General features: G+C 41.4%; 1 protein-coding gene across 1 annotated transcript; it reads left to right on the top strand.

The window, feature by feature from the left end:
- The first annotated feature begins 3,529 nt into the window (after nucleotides 1-3,529).
- Nucleotides 3,530-7,998, top strand: LOC136389479 (uncharacterized). The gene is given in 4 exon segments (XM_066361312.1): nucleotides 3,530-5,356; nucleotides 5,359-5,870; nucleotides 5,872-6,409; nucleotides 7,663-7,998. Coding segments are annotated over 3 exon segments (2,802 nt in total). The 5' UTR covers nucleotides 3,530-3,600; the 3' UTR covers nucleotides 6,406-6,409; nucleotides 7,663-7,998.
- Nucleotides 7,999-17,499: the final 9,501 nt, after the last annotated feature.

The following is a 17,499-nucleotide window of genomic DNA, read 5'->3' as shown; positions in this document are numbered from 1 at the left end:
TAAGACTTTATTTATTCATTTTTAGAGAGGAGAGAAGGAGGGGAGAGAGAGAGAGAGAGAGAGTGAGAGGAGGGGAGGAGCAGGAAGCATCAACTCCCATATGTGCCTTGACCAGGTAATCCCAGGGTTTTGAACCGGCGACCTCAGCATTCCAGGTCGATGCTTTATCCACTGCGCCACCACAGGTCAGGCCATTGCTTCTTTTTGGTGCTCTGATTGGATGGGGTTTTTTTCTACCTTGTCTTCCAAAATGCTGATTTGATCCTCTGTTTCATGTAATCTACTCTTTATTCTTTCCAAGTGTATTCTTGATGTCAGATATAGTATTCTTCATTTCTGACTGTTCTTTTTATGGTTTCTATGTCCTTTTTTTATGCTGTAGAGCACTCTTATAATCATTACATTGAACTCTATATCTAAAAATTTGTTGCCTCTCTTTTATTTAGCTCTATTTTTTTTTAGAAATTTCTCTTGTTCTGTCATTTGGGGACTCTTTAATTTCTCTCCATTTTAGCTACTTCTTTGAGTTTATCTGCATTAGATAGATCTGCTATGACTCCAGTTTTCCTGGGATGTCCTTTTGTAGTAGGTGTCTTGTGGGGTCCAGATTAACGTTTAATCACAGTTGATATTTCTTATTTGATTGGTTATAGAAAGTAGTTTACTGGTTTATAAGAAATACACTGGATGACTTTTCATTTTTAGGGCCTTATTTAATTTCCACTTGAAACCCTTCTGATAACCGTCTCATATTCTGACACACTGTTGGCTCTAACCCAGTACAACCTTTTAGAGAGTTGAGCTTTCTACCTCACCTCTGGTTCTATAGGTGATTGCTAACTCCTTGTTATCAAAAATACAAGTCCTTATTTTTACCTTCCAAATGCAGTGTCATATACACATATACAAAGTTTAAAATTGTTTTAGGAATCCGACCACTATTCTTCCTGCAATCTGGGCTTCATTTTTTACCATTTAATAGAAATTTCTCTATCTTTCATATTCTGGGAGGTATTAATAGGAAATTATTTTCTTAATTTAGTCAATTCTATGAAAAACAAAGATAAAGATATGGCACCTGATGTAGTATGGGAAGGATTACTTTAGGTTATTAAAATTTGGTAAGAAATGGTTTCTATGTAATATAACAAATTTAAATTCAGCAGTTATTAAAGAAATCTTTTAAATACAGTAGATGTTACATAGTGTTCTATTACAAAAAATCAAATCACTAGAATAGCATAACCTTCTTAGTGAGTAAAGGTCATTAGGAAAACTAGCACTTTAAGAAAATAGGTATATAGTAAAATATTTTGAAACCTAGAAAAATAGAAAACCATTTAACACAGTGACAAAACATTGGACATAACCGTGATGAGTAAATTTAGAAGTCAGAGATTGACTTCTGAGTATGTAAGTATAGGAAAAGAGTTAAAAAATAGAATATAAGTAGTATTTTTTATTGGCTATATATGGAAAAGTGTTAGAGAAATAAAATAAGTCAGGGAAAAGATTGGAAGATTGGAAAGAATAAATAAAAAGGGACAAAAAATTGCAGAAATCTAGGACTTTTCAAAGTTGTGAAAGCCAATTGATTTGAAACCTCTAAAATCTCTCCAAAAGGTTGAGAAACTCTATACAAACACACCGTTTTTAAATAAATTTTAATTTTTAACAAATAAAGTTGAAGCAGGACTAATATCAGAGTACAAATGTACTATCTGTTAAATATTTTTAAACTGAATATAATGTTTCAGGGAAAAGGTTTAATTAAGCCTTTCTCAAAAAATCCCAACAGCTTTTCAAAGTACCTGCAGCAGCAAACAGAAGAAATCTAGCCTATTCTAAGAACTAATGTGCAAACACTGTGAATGTGGCTCCTGGCAAATGGAGATGCCAGGACTCAAACAGATACAATTCCCACAATGTTTGTTTGAGGATTATACTTCTAAGAAACCAGAGGTGGGTTGTGGTTGTGGCAGTTTGAGACCAGAATGTTGGCCCACCAACTCCTTCCGGTAGAACTGATCTTAAAAATATGAAAGCCATTCAAGCAGTATATATTCCCATAGCTTCCTTCATCTTGAGTTTAGAAACTTTTACCAGAGGAACCGTAAAGAAAAATGAACAAAGTAATACAGAGAGCAGAAACTGGGTGGAATCAAGGAATATTCTTGCATGTGGTTGCAGCCTTCACAGTATTTCCCCAAGGAGAGAATTTCAGAATTGCTGTTTCTATAAATAAGTGTTTGTTGTGGTTATTCTGTCCCTGTCTGTTATCTTCTTGTGGGTGTGTAGGAGTTGGGAACAGATTATTCAGAGGTCTCTGTACAAAGAAAACTTATATCAGAGCTAATGTAGAAATTAACACAACATAAAAGTTACTTCTTACTACAGTTGATAACTTCATCTCATGATAGTGTCCTTTATGTTTTGAACACAATAGTATATAGTTACACCAACTAAAAAGGTTTCACTACACCTTAAATCCTATACTCTTTTCTTCCTTCCCAATTTTTGTTACAACTTTTGTTACAAATGTTTTTCCATCTGAAAGACTAAATATGGACTACTGTATGGTACTATTGAAAAGAGAAAAAAAGTAAAAGTATATGAAAAGGTGGTCAACATCATTAATAATCAAGAGAATATATATCACATTTTGTTTTTCCCTTTAATGGTCATTAAAGTTGTTTCCATGCATTGCCTATTGTAAACCATTAAACCTAATCCGGAGGGAACCGAAACATTGAAGACATGAACAAAGTCCATCAATTCCACACCAAAGCTTTATTGTCTAGCTTGGCCAAGTGGCGGCAAACTCCGACAGTGGTCTGAGGGAACGTGCGCTGGCCCTTTGTTCTACTGTAACAGTAAAAATAGAAAATTCCATCTGACCTTTTCTTGGCTAATCTTGGCTTGCAGAACAGGAACTAGCCCGCCTTGCCCCGATGGAATCATAAGTGATTGCTCTTCCGCAAGCACCTGGGGCAATCACCCTGAGAGCCGTTGCAACTTCCCTTTCTTATGACTCCTGAATTCCTGGGTGTCTCCTCCCCTCTCTGAAATAATGTATAAAACTTGCTTGCTGAAGTTGTTCGGGGCTCTTGGCTATCTCCTTGCCTTGAGCCCGCTCGTGAGTATAATAAACTTTTTCTTCTGTTTTACCCACACACTTGGGTCTAGAGTCTTAGTGGTGCGCCCTCGGTCAACATTTGGAGGTTCCACCGAGATCCCGCTTCCTCGCAGACCATGAAACGCACGCCTGACGCTTGGTGAGTGAAACTGGCGGTGGCTGTCAGGCAGGGACGTGAGTCCCTCCTGGCTGCGACCGACAGACGTGTCAGGGGGTCGCAGGCCACGACTCCGGGGGACGCCCTGGAGTGTGAGGATGACCAAGGACTCTTGGAAGTCCATCTGCTGACTCAGACAGAATCTGTAGATTTGTTGCCAGTTTCCAACCAAGCTCGTTGGTCCAGACCGCTAGATTTATTTTTAGTTTCATTTTGCCGTTCACGGCGCAGCCTGCTTAGTCTATTCGTCTTTGTGATTGTCCTGGTTATTGTCTTATTTGTGTGTTATTGTCTTTTTGGGTTTGAAATGGGACAGAAAACTTCCACCCCACTGTCCCTGACTTTGTCTCATTGGTCTGAGGTTGATGCCCGAGCCCATAATCTGTCTCTTCTTGTTAAGAAGCGCAAGTGGCAGACTTTCTGTGCCTCTGAGTGGCCCACCTTTGGAGTAGGTTGGCCGACCACTGGAACCTTTCACAAGGACACCATAAAGGCGGTTAAAGCAGTTGTCTTCAATCCAGGACCTCATGGCCATCCGGATCAACAGCCTTATATTTGGGTTTGGGAGGACCTGGCCAACGACCCTCCTCCTTGGGTCCGACCTTTCCTTCCTCCCCCTACACCCTCCCTTCCAATAATCTTCTCCACCATACCTGGCCCTCCCAGACCTGCTCTAACTCATCCAGACATCTGCTCTATGCTTCCACTCAAACCTCCGGAGCCAACAGCACCTGCTTCATCCCTGTATCCTCCCCTTCCCTCCTCTGTTCTCCCTGAATCTCAAACTGACCTTATTCTTTTTGATTCGGGACTCCCGCCTCCCTATCCCAGGGATGTCCCTGCCAGCGCTGCTGGTCCCCAGCTTGGGGCCCCACATCAGGACAAACGGGGACCATCAGTGGAGGGTCCAGCCCAAGGTACCCGGAGCCGGAGAGCACAAACTCCAGATGACGTGGCTGTCACCCTGCCCCTTCGACCTTTCGGACCCCCTGTCCCTGGCGGCCAAGGGGGGAACATGCCGGCGCTTCAGTATTGGCCCTTCTCCTCCTCAGATCTATACAATTGGAAAAACAATAATCCGCCTTTTTCAGAGGACCCTGTCAAACTTACTGACCTTCTCGAGTCTCTTATGTTTTCCCATCAGCCCACTTGGGATGACTGCCAGCAGCTTTTAGGTATCCTCTTCACCTCAGAAGAAAGAGACCGAATTCTCCTCGAGGCCAGGAAATTGGTTCCTGGACCTGATGGTCATCCTACTCAACTCCCCAACCTTATAGATGAGGCTTTTCCCCTGAGGCGGCCTAACTGGGACCCTAATACTCCTGAAGGTAGGCAGCGACTCTTACTCTATTGCCAGACTCTGATGATGGGTCTCCGAGCGGCGGCGAGATGCCCCACTAATTTGGCTAAGGTAAGAGAAGTAATTCAAGGGCCAGAGGAATCCCCATCCAGATTCCTAGAGAGACTAATAGAAGCCTATAGGAGGTACACCCCTTTCGACCCTGAGTCTGAAGAACAGAGAGGGGCACTGGCTATGGCTTTTATAGGACAATCAGCTACTGATATTCGGAGGAAACTCCAGAGGATGGATGGGTTACAGGACATGGCTCTGACAGATTTAGTCAAGGAGGCTGAGAAAGTGTTCTATAAAAGAGAGACAGCAGAGGAAAAGGAGCAAAGATTAGAAAAAGAACGTGAAGAAAGAGAGAGTCAAAGAGATAAACGAAGGAATAAAGAGTTGACTAAAATCTTGGCTACCGTAGTGGGAAAGCAGGATAGGAAAGGGAAGAATAGCACCCTGGGCCCGCGCCAGAAGCCGGGACCCAATCAATGTGCTTACTGTAAAGAGGAAGGACATTGGGCTAGAGATTGTCCCAAGAAAAAGAAGAAGACTGACCTCCTTGCCCTGGAAGGTTAGGGGCGTTGGGGTTCGGACCCCCTCCCCGAACTCAGGGTAACATTCAATGTGGAGGGGACACCAATCGACTTTGAGGTGGATACAGGAGCGGTTTACTCCACCTTGCAGAGCCCGCTGGGTCCCCTCTCAAACAAAAAATCCTTGGTCCAGGGGCAAATGGATGCCAGCATAGGTCATGGACAACTAAAAGGACAATGGACCTGGGGAGGGGAAAAGTACAGCACTCCTTTCTGGTCATACCAGAATGCCCTACCCCGCTGCTGGGGAGGGATTTGCTTACCAAGTTGGGGGCGAGTATTGATTTCAAACCTCAGGGACCAGAAGTAAGATTCAGTAACCCTCTTGTCAGTCAGCCTGTTGTGACCATGCTGACCTTGTCTGCTGAAGATGAGTATAAACTGTATGAGACCCCTGCCCCCGGACCCCATTCAACAGAAGACAGGTGGCTTCAGAGCTTCCCAGAGGCCTGGGCAGAAATGGCAGGGCCAGGATTGGCAGTACAAAGGCCTTGGGTGGTAGTATACTTAAAGCCCTCCGCCACCCCCGTAAGGGTCAAACAATACTACATGAGTAAAGAGGCCCGGGAAGGCATTAGACCTCACATCCAGAGGCTGCTAGGACAAGGGATCCTGAGGCCTTGTCAATCAGGGTGGAACACCCCCCCTGCTACCAGTGAAGAAACCAGGGACAGGGGACTATAGACCAGTCCAGGATTTGAGAGAGGTTAACAGTCGGGTAATGGACATACATCCAACGGTCCCGAACCCTTACAACCTCCTCAGTACCCTCAGTCCTGACAGGAAGTGGTATACAGTACTGGACCTGAAAGATGCCTTCTTCTGCTTGCGCCTGCATGAGGACAGCCAACCCCTGTTTGCTTTTGAATGGACTGACCCTGAGAATGGACTCAGCAGACAGCTCACCTGGACGCGGCTACCCCAGGGCTTCAAGAACTCTCCCACCATCTTTGATGAAGCGCTGCACCAGGACTTGAGTGCCTACCGAGCCTCCACCCCTGAGGTAACTCTGTTCCAGTATGTTGATGATCTGTTACTTGCAGCCGCCACCATAGAGCAGTGCAAACAGGGAACTGAGAAACTGCTTGTCGAATTGGCCAAACTGGGATACTGGGCATCCGCCAAAAAGGCCCAGATCTGCCAACCCGAAGTCACCTTCCTGGGCTACTCTCTTTGAGATGGTAAGAGATGGCTAACTGATGCCAGGAAAAAGACTGTTACTCAAATCCCGCCTCCGAAAAATCGGAAGGGCCTCAGGGAGTTCTTGGGCACAGCAGGTTTTTGCAGACTATGGATACCCGGCTTTGCCGCACTAGCCGCCCCTCTGTACCCCTTGTTAAAGGACAGAACTGAGTATACCTGGGGAGATGAACAGCAAAAGGCCTTTGACCAAATCAAGAGGGCACTGTTGTCAGCCCCAGCCTTAGCACTCCCCAACATAGAGAAGCCATTCACTCTCTATGTAGACGAGAAGGAAGGGATAGCTAAAGGAGTATTGACTCAGTCTCTGGGACCCTGGAAACAGCCGGTGGCTTATCTCTCTAAGAGGTTGGACGCAGTCGCAAAAGGGTGGCCGGGATGCCTACGGGCGATCGCCGCTGTGGCCCTCCTGGTCAAAGATGCCGACAAACTGACTCTGGGCCAGAAATTGACTGTTGTCGCCCCCCATGCTCTGGAAAGCATAATCAGACAACCTCCAGACCGCTGGCTAACCAATGCCCGCATTACTCATTACCAAAGCCTCCTGTTAGATAAAGACAGGATCACCTTTGGCTTTCCAACTGTTTTGAACCCAGCCACCCTGCTACCCAGGAAAGAGGGGGAAACTGTCCACCATTAGTGCAGGGATATCCTAGCCGAGGAAGCTGGGATCCGGAAAGACTTACGGGACACACCATTGCCACAATATGACTTAATTTGGTACACTGATGGAAGCAGTTTTCTGTATGAAGGAGAACGCAGAGCTGGGGCTGCGGTGGTAGACAAGGAAAAAGTAATCTGATCAGAGAGACTTGCCCCAGGAACCTCAGCCCAAAAGGCAGAACTAATAGCTCTAACAAAGGCCTTAGAACTGGCTAGTGGTAAACGGGCCACCGTCTACACAGACAGCAGGTATGCATTTGCCACTGCACATGTGCATGGGGCAATTTACAAAGAAAGGGGCCTGCTCACATCAGCAGGTAAAGACATTAAGCACAAACAAGAAATCCTAGCCCTCTTAGATGCTGTCATGCTCCCACGGGAGCTGGCCATTGTTCATTGCCCTGGGCACCAGAAAGGGCAAGACCCAGTAGCCAAAGGCAACAGGAAGGCGGATGAGGAGGCTCGAGCGGTAGCCATGAGGACTGCCTCCAACATCCTCACTATAGAAGCAGAGCCATCCCCCACCCTGACCCACTTAAAGGAACCTGAGGATGCTCGGACGTTCCTCCAGATGGCCCACCGTCTCACCCACCTTGGGACTGACAAACTGGTACAACTGCTTCAGGATGATAAAACATCGACCACCCCCGAGAAGAGGCAAATGGCAAAGGAAGTAGTCAAAGCTTGTAAGGCCTGCCAGATGGTAAATGCCTACCCAGCCAAAGGAACCAGAGGAACCCGTCTCCGAGGCACCAGACCAGGCCAATATTGGGAAGTAGACTTCACTGAGGTAAAACCTGCCAAGTATGGACTAAGGTATCTCTTAGTTTTTGTAGACACCTTTTCAGGATGGGTAGAAGCCTTCCCTACCAAACATGAGACGGTGGCGGTGGTAATTAAGAAGATTATGGAAGAAATCTTTCCTAGATTTGGCCTTCCAAAGGTAATAGGGTCTGATAACGGAACAGCGTTTGTGGCCCAGGTAAGCCAGGGGGTAGCCAAAATATTGGGAATTAATTGGAAACTACATTGTGCTTATAGACCCCAAAGTTCAGGACAGGTAGAGAGAATGAATAGAACAATTAAAGAGACCTTAACTAAATTAGTCATAGAGACTGGCCATAGAGATTGGGTAATGCTCCTACCATACGCTCTTTTCCGGGCTCGGAATACCCCTTCCGCTAAAACTAACCTAACTCCCTTTGAAATACTTTTTGGAACTCCTCCGCCTATTCGGGATTTATCCCCCTTTGACATAAATATCCCGAATATCCCCTTGTCTGTTAGGTTACAGGCCCTGGCCAGAGTGCAACATTTCCTATGGAGGCAGTTGTCTGACCTTTACCAGCCGGCAGGAGACGGGACCCCGCATTGCTACCAGGTTGGGGACTTCGTCTATGTCCGGAGACACCAACACCGGACACTCGAACCCCGCTGGAAGGGACCCTACCAGGTCCTCCTCATCACACCCACCGCTGTAAAGGTCGATGGCATCGCCGCTTGGATCCATACTTCACACCTCAAGTCTGCTCCTGCTCCTGATGACCAGTGGACAGTGGAGAAAACAGATAATCCCCTCAAGCTGCGTGTCCGCCGCCGCAACAAATCCCCACCAACCGACCCGGCAGACATGGCAGGTGATATCGAGGACCAGTGATATAGTATGGGAAGTGACTTCCAATGACCATCCCCCCTGGACTTGGTGGCCGTCCCTGTATCCAGACCTCTGTCAGCTTGCGGCAGGTCTGGAGACTTAGGACATCCCGACCACGGACCCTGCTAGACCCCTTCCTTGTAATTCTGGGACATGTGCCTGCCCGACTGGTGGGATAGGGGGCTGGGGCTATGGGTGCTCCCACCCACAGCTCCGCGCAGAACTCAGAGCATCTGACTTTTATGTCTGCCCCCGGGACGGTCATGATAGGGACACGGCTTGGAGATGCGGGGGACTGGAAGTCTTCTACTGTAAGGCTTGGGGTTGTGAGACTACCGGGACAACTTACTGGAGGCCCACATCCTCCTGGGACTGGATCAGGGTAACTTGAGTAGCCTGGGAGGGGGCAGGAATTCAGGACTCCCGCTGCTCTGGGAATGAGGCCTCTGGCTTCTCAGCACGGAGGCCAGGGACCTGGACTGGTAGTGGGCCATGTACAAATTTCACCTGTAACCCACTGAATATTACCTTTACCCACCATGGAAGAAGGCAGGATAATGCATGGCTAAAAGGCAGGCAGTGGGGCTTAAGAATGTATGTGTCAGAATCTGATGCTGGATTGACGTTTAAAATTAGGCTCCAGATAGGTATTGCCGGAGGCAGCCCATTAGGACCTAACAAAGTACTGGCTGACCAAAGGGCCCCCGAGGCCTAGCAAGCCCCTTCCTGAATAGACTCACCACCTTCCTGCAGGGGCAGATAGGAGCAGTAAAACTCATGATTATGAGACAGCATTATGAGAAGTTAAACCAAGACTCAGATCTCTAGGATTAGAGATATGCAGAAGAAAGAGGGGGAAATGTAACAGTAAAAATAGAAAATTCCATCTGACCTTTGCTTGGCTAATCTTGGCTTGCAGAACAGGAACTAGCCCGCCTTGCCCCGATGTAATCATAGGTGATTGCTCTTCCGCAAGCACCTGGGGCAATCACCCTGAGAGCCGTTGCAACTTCCCTTTCTCATGACTCCTGAATTCTGGGTGTCTCCTCCCCTCCCTGAAATAATGTATAAAACTTGCTTGCTGAAGTTGTTTGGGGCTCTTGGCTATCTCCTTGCCTTGAGCCCGCTCGCGAGTGTAATAAACTTTTTCTTCTGTTTTACCCACACACTTGGGTCTAGAGTCTTAGTGGTGCGCCCTCAGTCAACACTACTTAGTTTTTATAGTTTTGTAAGTGGGAAGTACAGAAGCAAAAATTGTAATTAGGAGCCCCTTACCACTATTGGTTATAGTCATATGTCCTTTAACATGATAGGACCATGTTCAATTTGCAAGCCATATATTATTTTGGAGAAAAAAAAATTTACAAGTCAACACAATGGTAGGAAGATGTCTCTTTACATATTAAAAGGCATTCCCATATTATCTACTGTTCATCTACTATCTCTCTGTCCAGAGTCACACGCATTTACATAGGAGAGGTAGTTTCTGTGGGGACAAATGCCTGCAAATGGCTCATAGTTATAAGAAAAGGTTTATTTTGGCTTTTCTCTTCCTGCACCTGGCTAGCCATTCACCCCTTTCCCCACAGGTGTGGTGGAATGTCTGGGGATCCATGTTTTCTTCCCCTTTGCATTTACAATACAATGCCAAGGGCCATCCTGGTTATGCCAATCACACAGTACAGAAACTATTCTCACAATTTCTCTGCACACCTTAACTCAAATTAATAAAATGTTCTACAAGCCTCTTAAAATATTAATATTAATTCTGTAGTTTTTGGTACCTTACAACACCTGCGGGTGAAGTGGCTCAGTGGTTCCTCATAAACAATGCTGCAATAAACATGGTGGTATATATATATATATATATATATATGTTTTCAGGTAGTGTTTTTGCTTCTTTCAGATAAAACCCCAAAATGGATTGCTGGATCATGATGGGTACTATCTTTAATTTTTTAAGGAACCTTCATGGTGTTTTCCATAGTGGCTATACCAATTTAAAGTTCTACAACTGAACACATGGATTCCCTTTTCTCCACATCTTCACTATCATCTATATTATCTTCTTGATGATAACCAATCTATAACACACTGAAATTAATTTTTATAGGGTATAAGTTATACATTCCAAAGCCATGCAATTTTCATTTTTGATTACAGATTTCTAATTTTTCAATTAAATTTGTTGGAAATTATCGTTTCCTCAGTGAGTCACCTTTGTATTTTCACCAATGATCCAGTAACTATATTTGAGTTGCTTCGTTTCTGAGCTGTTTATTTGATTCTATTGATCTATGTCAGGGGTCCCCAAACTTTTTATACAGGGGGCCAGTTCACTGTCCCTCAGACCAGTGGAGGGCCGGACTATAAAGAAAACTATGAACAAATCCCTATGCACACTGCATGTACCTTATTTTAAAGTAAGAAAAAAACAAAATGGGAACAAATACAATATTTAAAATAAAGAACAAGTAAATTTAAATCAACAAACTGACCAGTATTTCAATGGGAACTATGGGCCTGCTTTTGGCTAATGAGATGGTCAATGTCCGGTTCCATATTTGTCACTGCTAGCCATAACAAGTGATACGACATGCTTCCGGAGCCGTGACGCATGCGTCCTGCATCACTGGAAGTAGTACTGTACGTGAGCGATGTCGCTCACTGACCACCAATAAAAGAGGTGCCCCTTCCAGAAGTGCCACGAGGGCCAGATTAATGGCCTCAGGGGGCTGCATGCGGCCAGCAGGCCGTAGTTTGGGGACCCCTGATCTATGTGTTCACTTGTCTATTTTTTCTTTCTTTTTTTTTGCATTTGCTTATTTTTTCACCAATTCCATTCTGTATGAATATATTATAGCTTTATAATAATTGAAATCAGGTAGTGTTAGTACTTTTTATTCTTCTTCAGTATTTTGTTGGTTATTCTCAATCTTTTTTTGACTTTCTATATAAATTTTGAATCCATATATTAATATCTATAAAACAACTAGATGAGATTTTCATTTCAGTTAATTCTCCATTTAAAACTACATTTCTTGGCCCTGGCCGGTTGGCTCAGTGGTAGAGCGTCGGCCTGGTGTATAGAAGTCCCGGTTTCGATTCCCGGCCAGGGCACACAGGAGAAGTGCCCATCTGCTTCTCCACCCCTCCCCCTCTCCTTCCTCTCTGACTCTCTCTTCCCCTCCCACAGCAAGGCTCCATTGGAGCAAAGATGGCCCGGGCGCTGGGGATGGCTCCTTGGCCTCTGCTCCAGGTGCTAGAGTGGCTCTGGTCTCAACAGAGCGACACCCCGGAGGGGCAGAGCATCGCTCCCTGGTGGGCAGAGCATCGCCCCCTGGTGGGCATGCCAGGTGGATCCTGGTCAGGCACATGTGGGAGTCTGTCTGACTGTCTCTCCCCGTTTCTAGCTTCAGAAAAATACAAAAAAAAAAAACACAAAAAATAAAACTACATTTCTTTTATTAGAAGCTTGCTGAATCCTTTATATGTGGAGAGTTATGAGGTGACTCCTTTACCTCTTCTTCCCATGTAATATGATCTTATCTCCTATATACTTTGCTCTCATTCTGGGACAGGCTTTAGCAGTGTTTACTAAGGCCCAGGTAAATAGATATGTCTCAGTATAGATTTCATGGGCTTCCTTCACTTACCTAGAAAGTAAACTATAAAAAGTAAGGAGGGAGCTGTTAGGTCCCAATCCATGCTCTACTTCACTTAAGGTCAGAATAAAATATTATACCTTTTGAAATGGAAAGGAATATTAGGAAACATGATGTAGAGTAAATATAAATGTCTTCCTTTCAATTTTGTTTATCTGTTTCTTGAATAATCCAGTACAGAACAAATTAAATTTTTGTTTGTCATGTTCATAAGCCAAACTAAGAAAAATTAGTATTTAAAAAAATCAAATTGATAATACTAAAAATAGGAACGTATAAAATGTTCTAGAACATCAAATCATGTAAAGATGTTCTTGCTCCTAACATTAAAGAATGCATTTGATTTGTTGCCATGGGAGACACAGTTTTAAGTTATAACAGCAATTTAAAGTTAAAATAAATTATATTTATTAATCTAAATTTACTTTGACCCAATTAAATGGCAAAACTAAAGAACTGTAACTTATCTTGGACAGGCTACATTAATTATGTCCTTAAAAATATTTTTAATTCAAGACAACACACTTGGAAATAATTTTCTAATGAGGATGACAAATTTAGTTAAATTAAAAAAAATATTAAGTATTAGAATTTCAAATTTATTGTGTTAAATACTTCAGTTTCAACTATTTAATATCTAAGCAATGTAGTCACTCTTTAATAAAAATAAACACTTGCTAATATAATTATCAAATCAGATTTTTTTCTTTTAGTATTATATATAAATTAATTTACCTGAAAATTCTCTTAAAGATGCTCACTTTCTTATTTTTTTTATGTTGTCATTTAATTGTTTAGTTTTATTTCCATTTCCTAGTTGTGTTAATAAATCTCTTTTAATAATCACAGTTTGCTAAAATTTCATCTTAATATTTCTAGTGAATATCAGTTGCAGTTTAAAAGGAAGTAGTAACAATTCAATATTACATTTGTTATTATTATTAAAACATTTGAAATTTTGCACATAGAAATGATGTTAGCATCAAGATAAATATCTTGATCCTTAAGTTACTAAGCAGTATTTGGCAAATACATTTTTGATTTCTACCATTTTGATCTATTCTCTTCTCTAAAGCAAAAGTTGAAGTTGTATCTTAAATTCAGTCTTAGTGAACATATTTTATGCAGGTATATTTGAAAATGCTACTTAGTGAACATATTTTATGCAGGCATATTTGAAAATGCTACTATGAAATATTACATTATAATGTTTCTAGGCTCAACACATGAAATATCCTTGGAAAATCATTCAGAAACTGCTAAGAGATAATGACTTTGCTATGAAATTGACTACAAAATTAGTCATAGCAGAGGTTATATACCGTTTGGCAAACACATTAAAAGGAAAGAGTGGTCAAGTATTAAACTCCATCAAGTTAGCAAATTGCACCAATAAGCATTTTCAGGAGGGATGTGAAGTATTAATATAGACTCTTACTATTGCCATATCTCAATATTCCAGTACATATTCACAGTAAAAGCCCTATGTAAATGCTAGTGACTGAGTTATGTTTGCTTTTCCATGCACACAAATTCATGTTGAAACCAGAACCTCCAATGGGACTGTATTTGGAGATAGGTCCTTTATGAGGTAATTAAGATTAAATGAGGCCAAAGAGGTGGATATCTGGTCTGATAGGTGGTCTCATAGAAAAGAGAAAATGGATACATATCTTTCTTTACACACACAGAAAAAAAGAAGTCATATGAACACAATGCAAGATGGTGGCCACCTACAAGCCAGGAGAAAAGGGCTCAAATAAATCCTATTTCCCGGCATCTCGATCTTCAATTTCCCAGCCTCCAAACCTCAGAGAAATATACTTTTTCATTTAAGGCACTCTGTCTATGGTATTTTGTTATGGCAGCCTGAGTCTCTAGTAGAATAAATTATACTAAAACTGAGATTTGAAAATTAAACATATTAACATGCATTAAAAATATATTTCCAACTAGAATAACCTTACTCAAAATTTTAGTGCTACCCTTTCTAGAAAATTATACAAATGTTGCTGATGTATTATATACATTGTAAAAAGTATTTCAAACAAATTTTTGTTGTTTTAATTGTAAATCTTATGTTACACAATTTAACTACATTCAATGGACACTTTGGATCTATGGAAAATGAGAAACGTTCTTTCTCTTTACCATTGAAAATGGCAACATGATGAAGGAAAAAGAAATAATAAAGGATTGTTAGAGTTCTAGAAGGAAATTGAGAGACAGTTCTTCTAGAAATCTAGAACCTGTGACATTATGAAAGCAACAAGTAGACAGAAATAAGAACAGGTTATAGAAAAAGTATCATATAGTCCCAGGATTAGGAACTCTGTCTTCTGGCTTGCTTCTCTTAGGGTGATGACTCTGTTCTAGTGGTAAGGCATTGTGTGGTGATGGCAGAGTCTGATCTCAGTTTCTCTCTCTTGGCTTGGAACTTTCTCTCCCTAAGACTCAGATAGGCTGAGGGAAACCAAAGCCCTGTGCCTTTTGCCTGTCATGCCTAAGGGGCAGCTTCCACCTTACCAGTGGATGCTTGGTGGAGAAAGTGTATTTCTGCTGTACTTTCCTGAAATAACACTTCTTCAATATGGAGCTGAGGGTGATGAGACATGCTGGTCACTTGCCCCTTCCATAACAACCACCCCTCTATCCCAGAACCTATGGGGAGAGTCCTGTATTCTTGGTTATATCTGCTAAGGGAAAGGCTCCATTTCACTGAGATGAGGATTATTTAAATCAAAGTAGAAGCATGTTGATGGAATTAACACAGGGAAAAGTAGAGTATATTTTCACACATGAGAATAAGCCAGTATGCCTGAAGGTACGGTGGCAGAAGAAAATGAGCTCAAATATTCAGGTGAGGAGGTAGGCAAGTTTGGTGCTTCAAAGAAGTGTATGGCTTGTTAAACTCTTTTAAGAAAGGTGTTAAATGACTAATTAAAACTTGGCTTTTCTACCCAGGATTTATTTTTAAATATTAGTAAAATTCTATTAAATGAATATTAAAGTAATAGGAGAACTCTGAGTTGCTGAAAGCAGGTAGTAAATAAAAGGTACTTTAACCATACTAAAATAGAACCTTACTAAAATAGAACCACAGAGAAAATTTTTTATTCCATTAATTGTTGGATAGTTTTTTGAGTTATCAAATATTACCAGCACTGAGGATAGAAGATAAAACCCCAGAAAGAATTGAAGTGAAAATTTTAATTAGCTGATCCAAACAGGGATTTGGATTCAGAATATATTTTATCTAGTGGAAATGATATAGATTTTTATGGTTTGCCTTATATCTTGCATCAGTAAGATGACTGAGCTACACACCTACTACTATTGGCATCTGTCCTTTAGGTTGATTTTCTGAGTGCATTAATTCCTTCTATTTGTTCATTAATTATATTTTCATTTATTTTCTAACATAATATTTATTCAATAAACATGCACTTACTGTTTAACTAGTGTGTTACATAGGATAAGAGGATCTGCCTGATAGTAACACTTAAGGCAGGGGTCCCCAAACTTTTTACACAAGGGGCCAGTTCACTGTCCCTCAGACTGTTGGAGGGCCGGACTATAAAAAAACTATGAACAAATCCCTATGCACACTGCACATATCTTATTTTAAAGTAAAAATCAAAACGGGAACAAATACAATATTTAAAATAAAGAACAAGTAAATTTAAATCAACAAACTGACCAGTATTTCAATGGGAACTATGCTCCTCTCACTGACCACCAATGAAAGAAGTGCTCTTTCTGGAAATGTGGCGGGGGCCGGATAAATGGCCTCAGGGGGCCGCATGCGGCCTATGGGCTGTAGTTTGGGGACCCCTGACTTAAGGCTAGATAAAAATTTAAATAACATTTGAAAATTCTTTTTTTTTTTTTTTTTTTTAATTTTTTATTTTACTTTTTCATTTCAGAGAGGAGAGACAGACAGACAGACACACACACACACAGAGAGGGAGAGAGAGAGAGAGAGAGAGAGAGAGAGAGAGAAGGTGGGGAGGGGCAGGAAGCATCAACTCCCATATGTGCCTTGACCAGGCAAGCTTGGGGTTTCAAACTGGCGACCTCAGCATTCCAGGTCGACGCTTTACCCACTGCGCCACCACAGGTCAGGCTTGAAAATTCTTAAAAAGAGCCAATTTGAAGAGCATTTCCTGGACACAATTATATGTTTGAAAACAGTAACTACATTCTAAAATATTTAAGGACAGAAATTTGATTTAAATTGTGATACTTTGTGCTAACAATAATGGACATAAGTCCTTGTATTTGCATTTTTATCATGTTCTTTTCACCTCAATATCATTTTGAGATAAATTAAGCATGCCACATATGTGCAAGTGTTAAGAATTATAATAAAGGTGATATAAGACAGCTACTTCCCTTTGTAACTATGAGGTGGTGAATGTAGACCTTCAGTTGTTATGGCAACCTTCAATTAATGAAAGTATCATCAAAGTCATCTCTCTACAATATTTAATAAGTTTCTTCCATTAAACATGATTGAATGTTCCTTTCTGAATCTAATGACATAGCTGAAGTTAAAAGCCATATTTAAAAAAAAAATGAAAATAGATACAGCCTCAATTGTTTAATGGAAAAAAATCTTCCCAAAACTTCTCTTGAAATGAAATTTTTGTAAAGAGAACTGCAGCTAAGTTGCTAATAAAATGCTAATAACTTCAACATTGTTAACCTTTCATTTGTATTTATGGATCATTATAGATTTTTCATTAGTCTAGTAAAGATAGATTTGATGATAATAATGAGGATATTAATGAGGTTGTGATGACTGACAGAACAGTATGCTAATATTAGAAGTGTTAATTGACAGATAAATACTAATGGGTAATTTTATTTTTATTAAAATTATTCTCTCCAAACTCTTTCACAAGTTCATTAACATAAAATTTGAAAATCAAAAGGTCATTATACCAATGGATGTGGTATTGAGAAATAAGACTTTAATTTATAATAACTACTATTTATACAATGACTATTCAGATATTATCTTGAATCCTTAACACATGTAAGGTAGATTTTATGAATATCATTTTATAGATTAGGAAAATGAGCT

The sequence above is a fragment of the Saccopteryx leptura genome, chromosome 1 (genome assembly GCF_036850995.1).
Source record: "Saccopteryx leptura isolate mSacLep1 chromosome 1, mSacLep1_pri_phased_curated, whole genome shotgun sequence".
Lineage (NCBI taxonomy): Eukaryota > Metazoa > Chordata > Mammalia > Chiroptera > Emballonuridae > Saccopteryx > Saccopteryx leptura.
The sequence above is the reverse complement of the archived record's forward strand: the minus strand, read 5'-3'. Positions and strand labels throughout refer to the sequence as shown.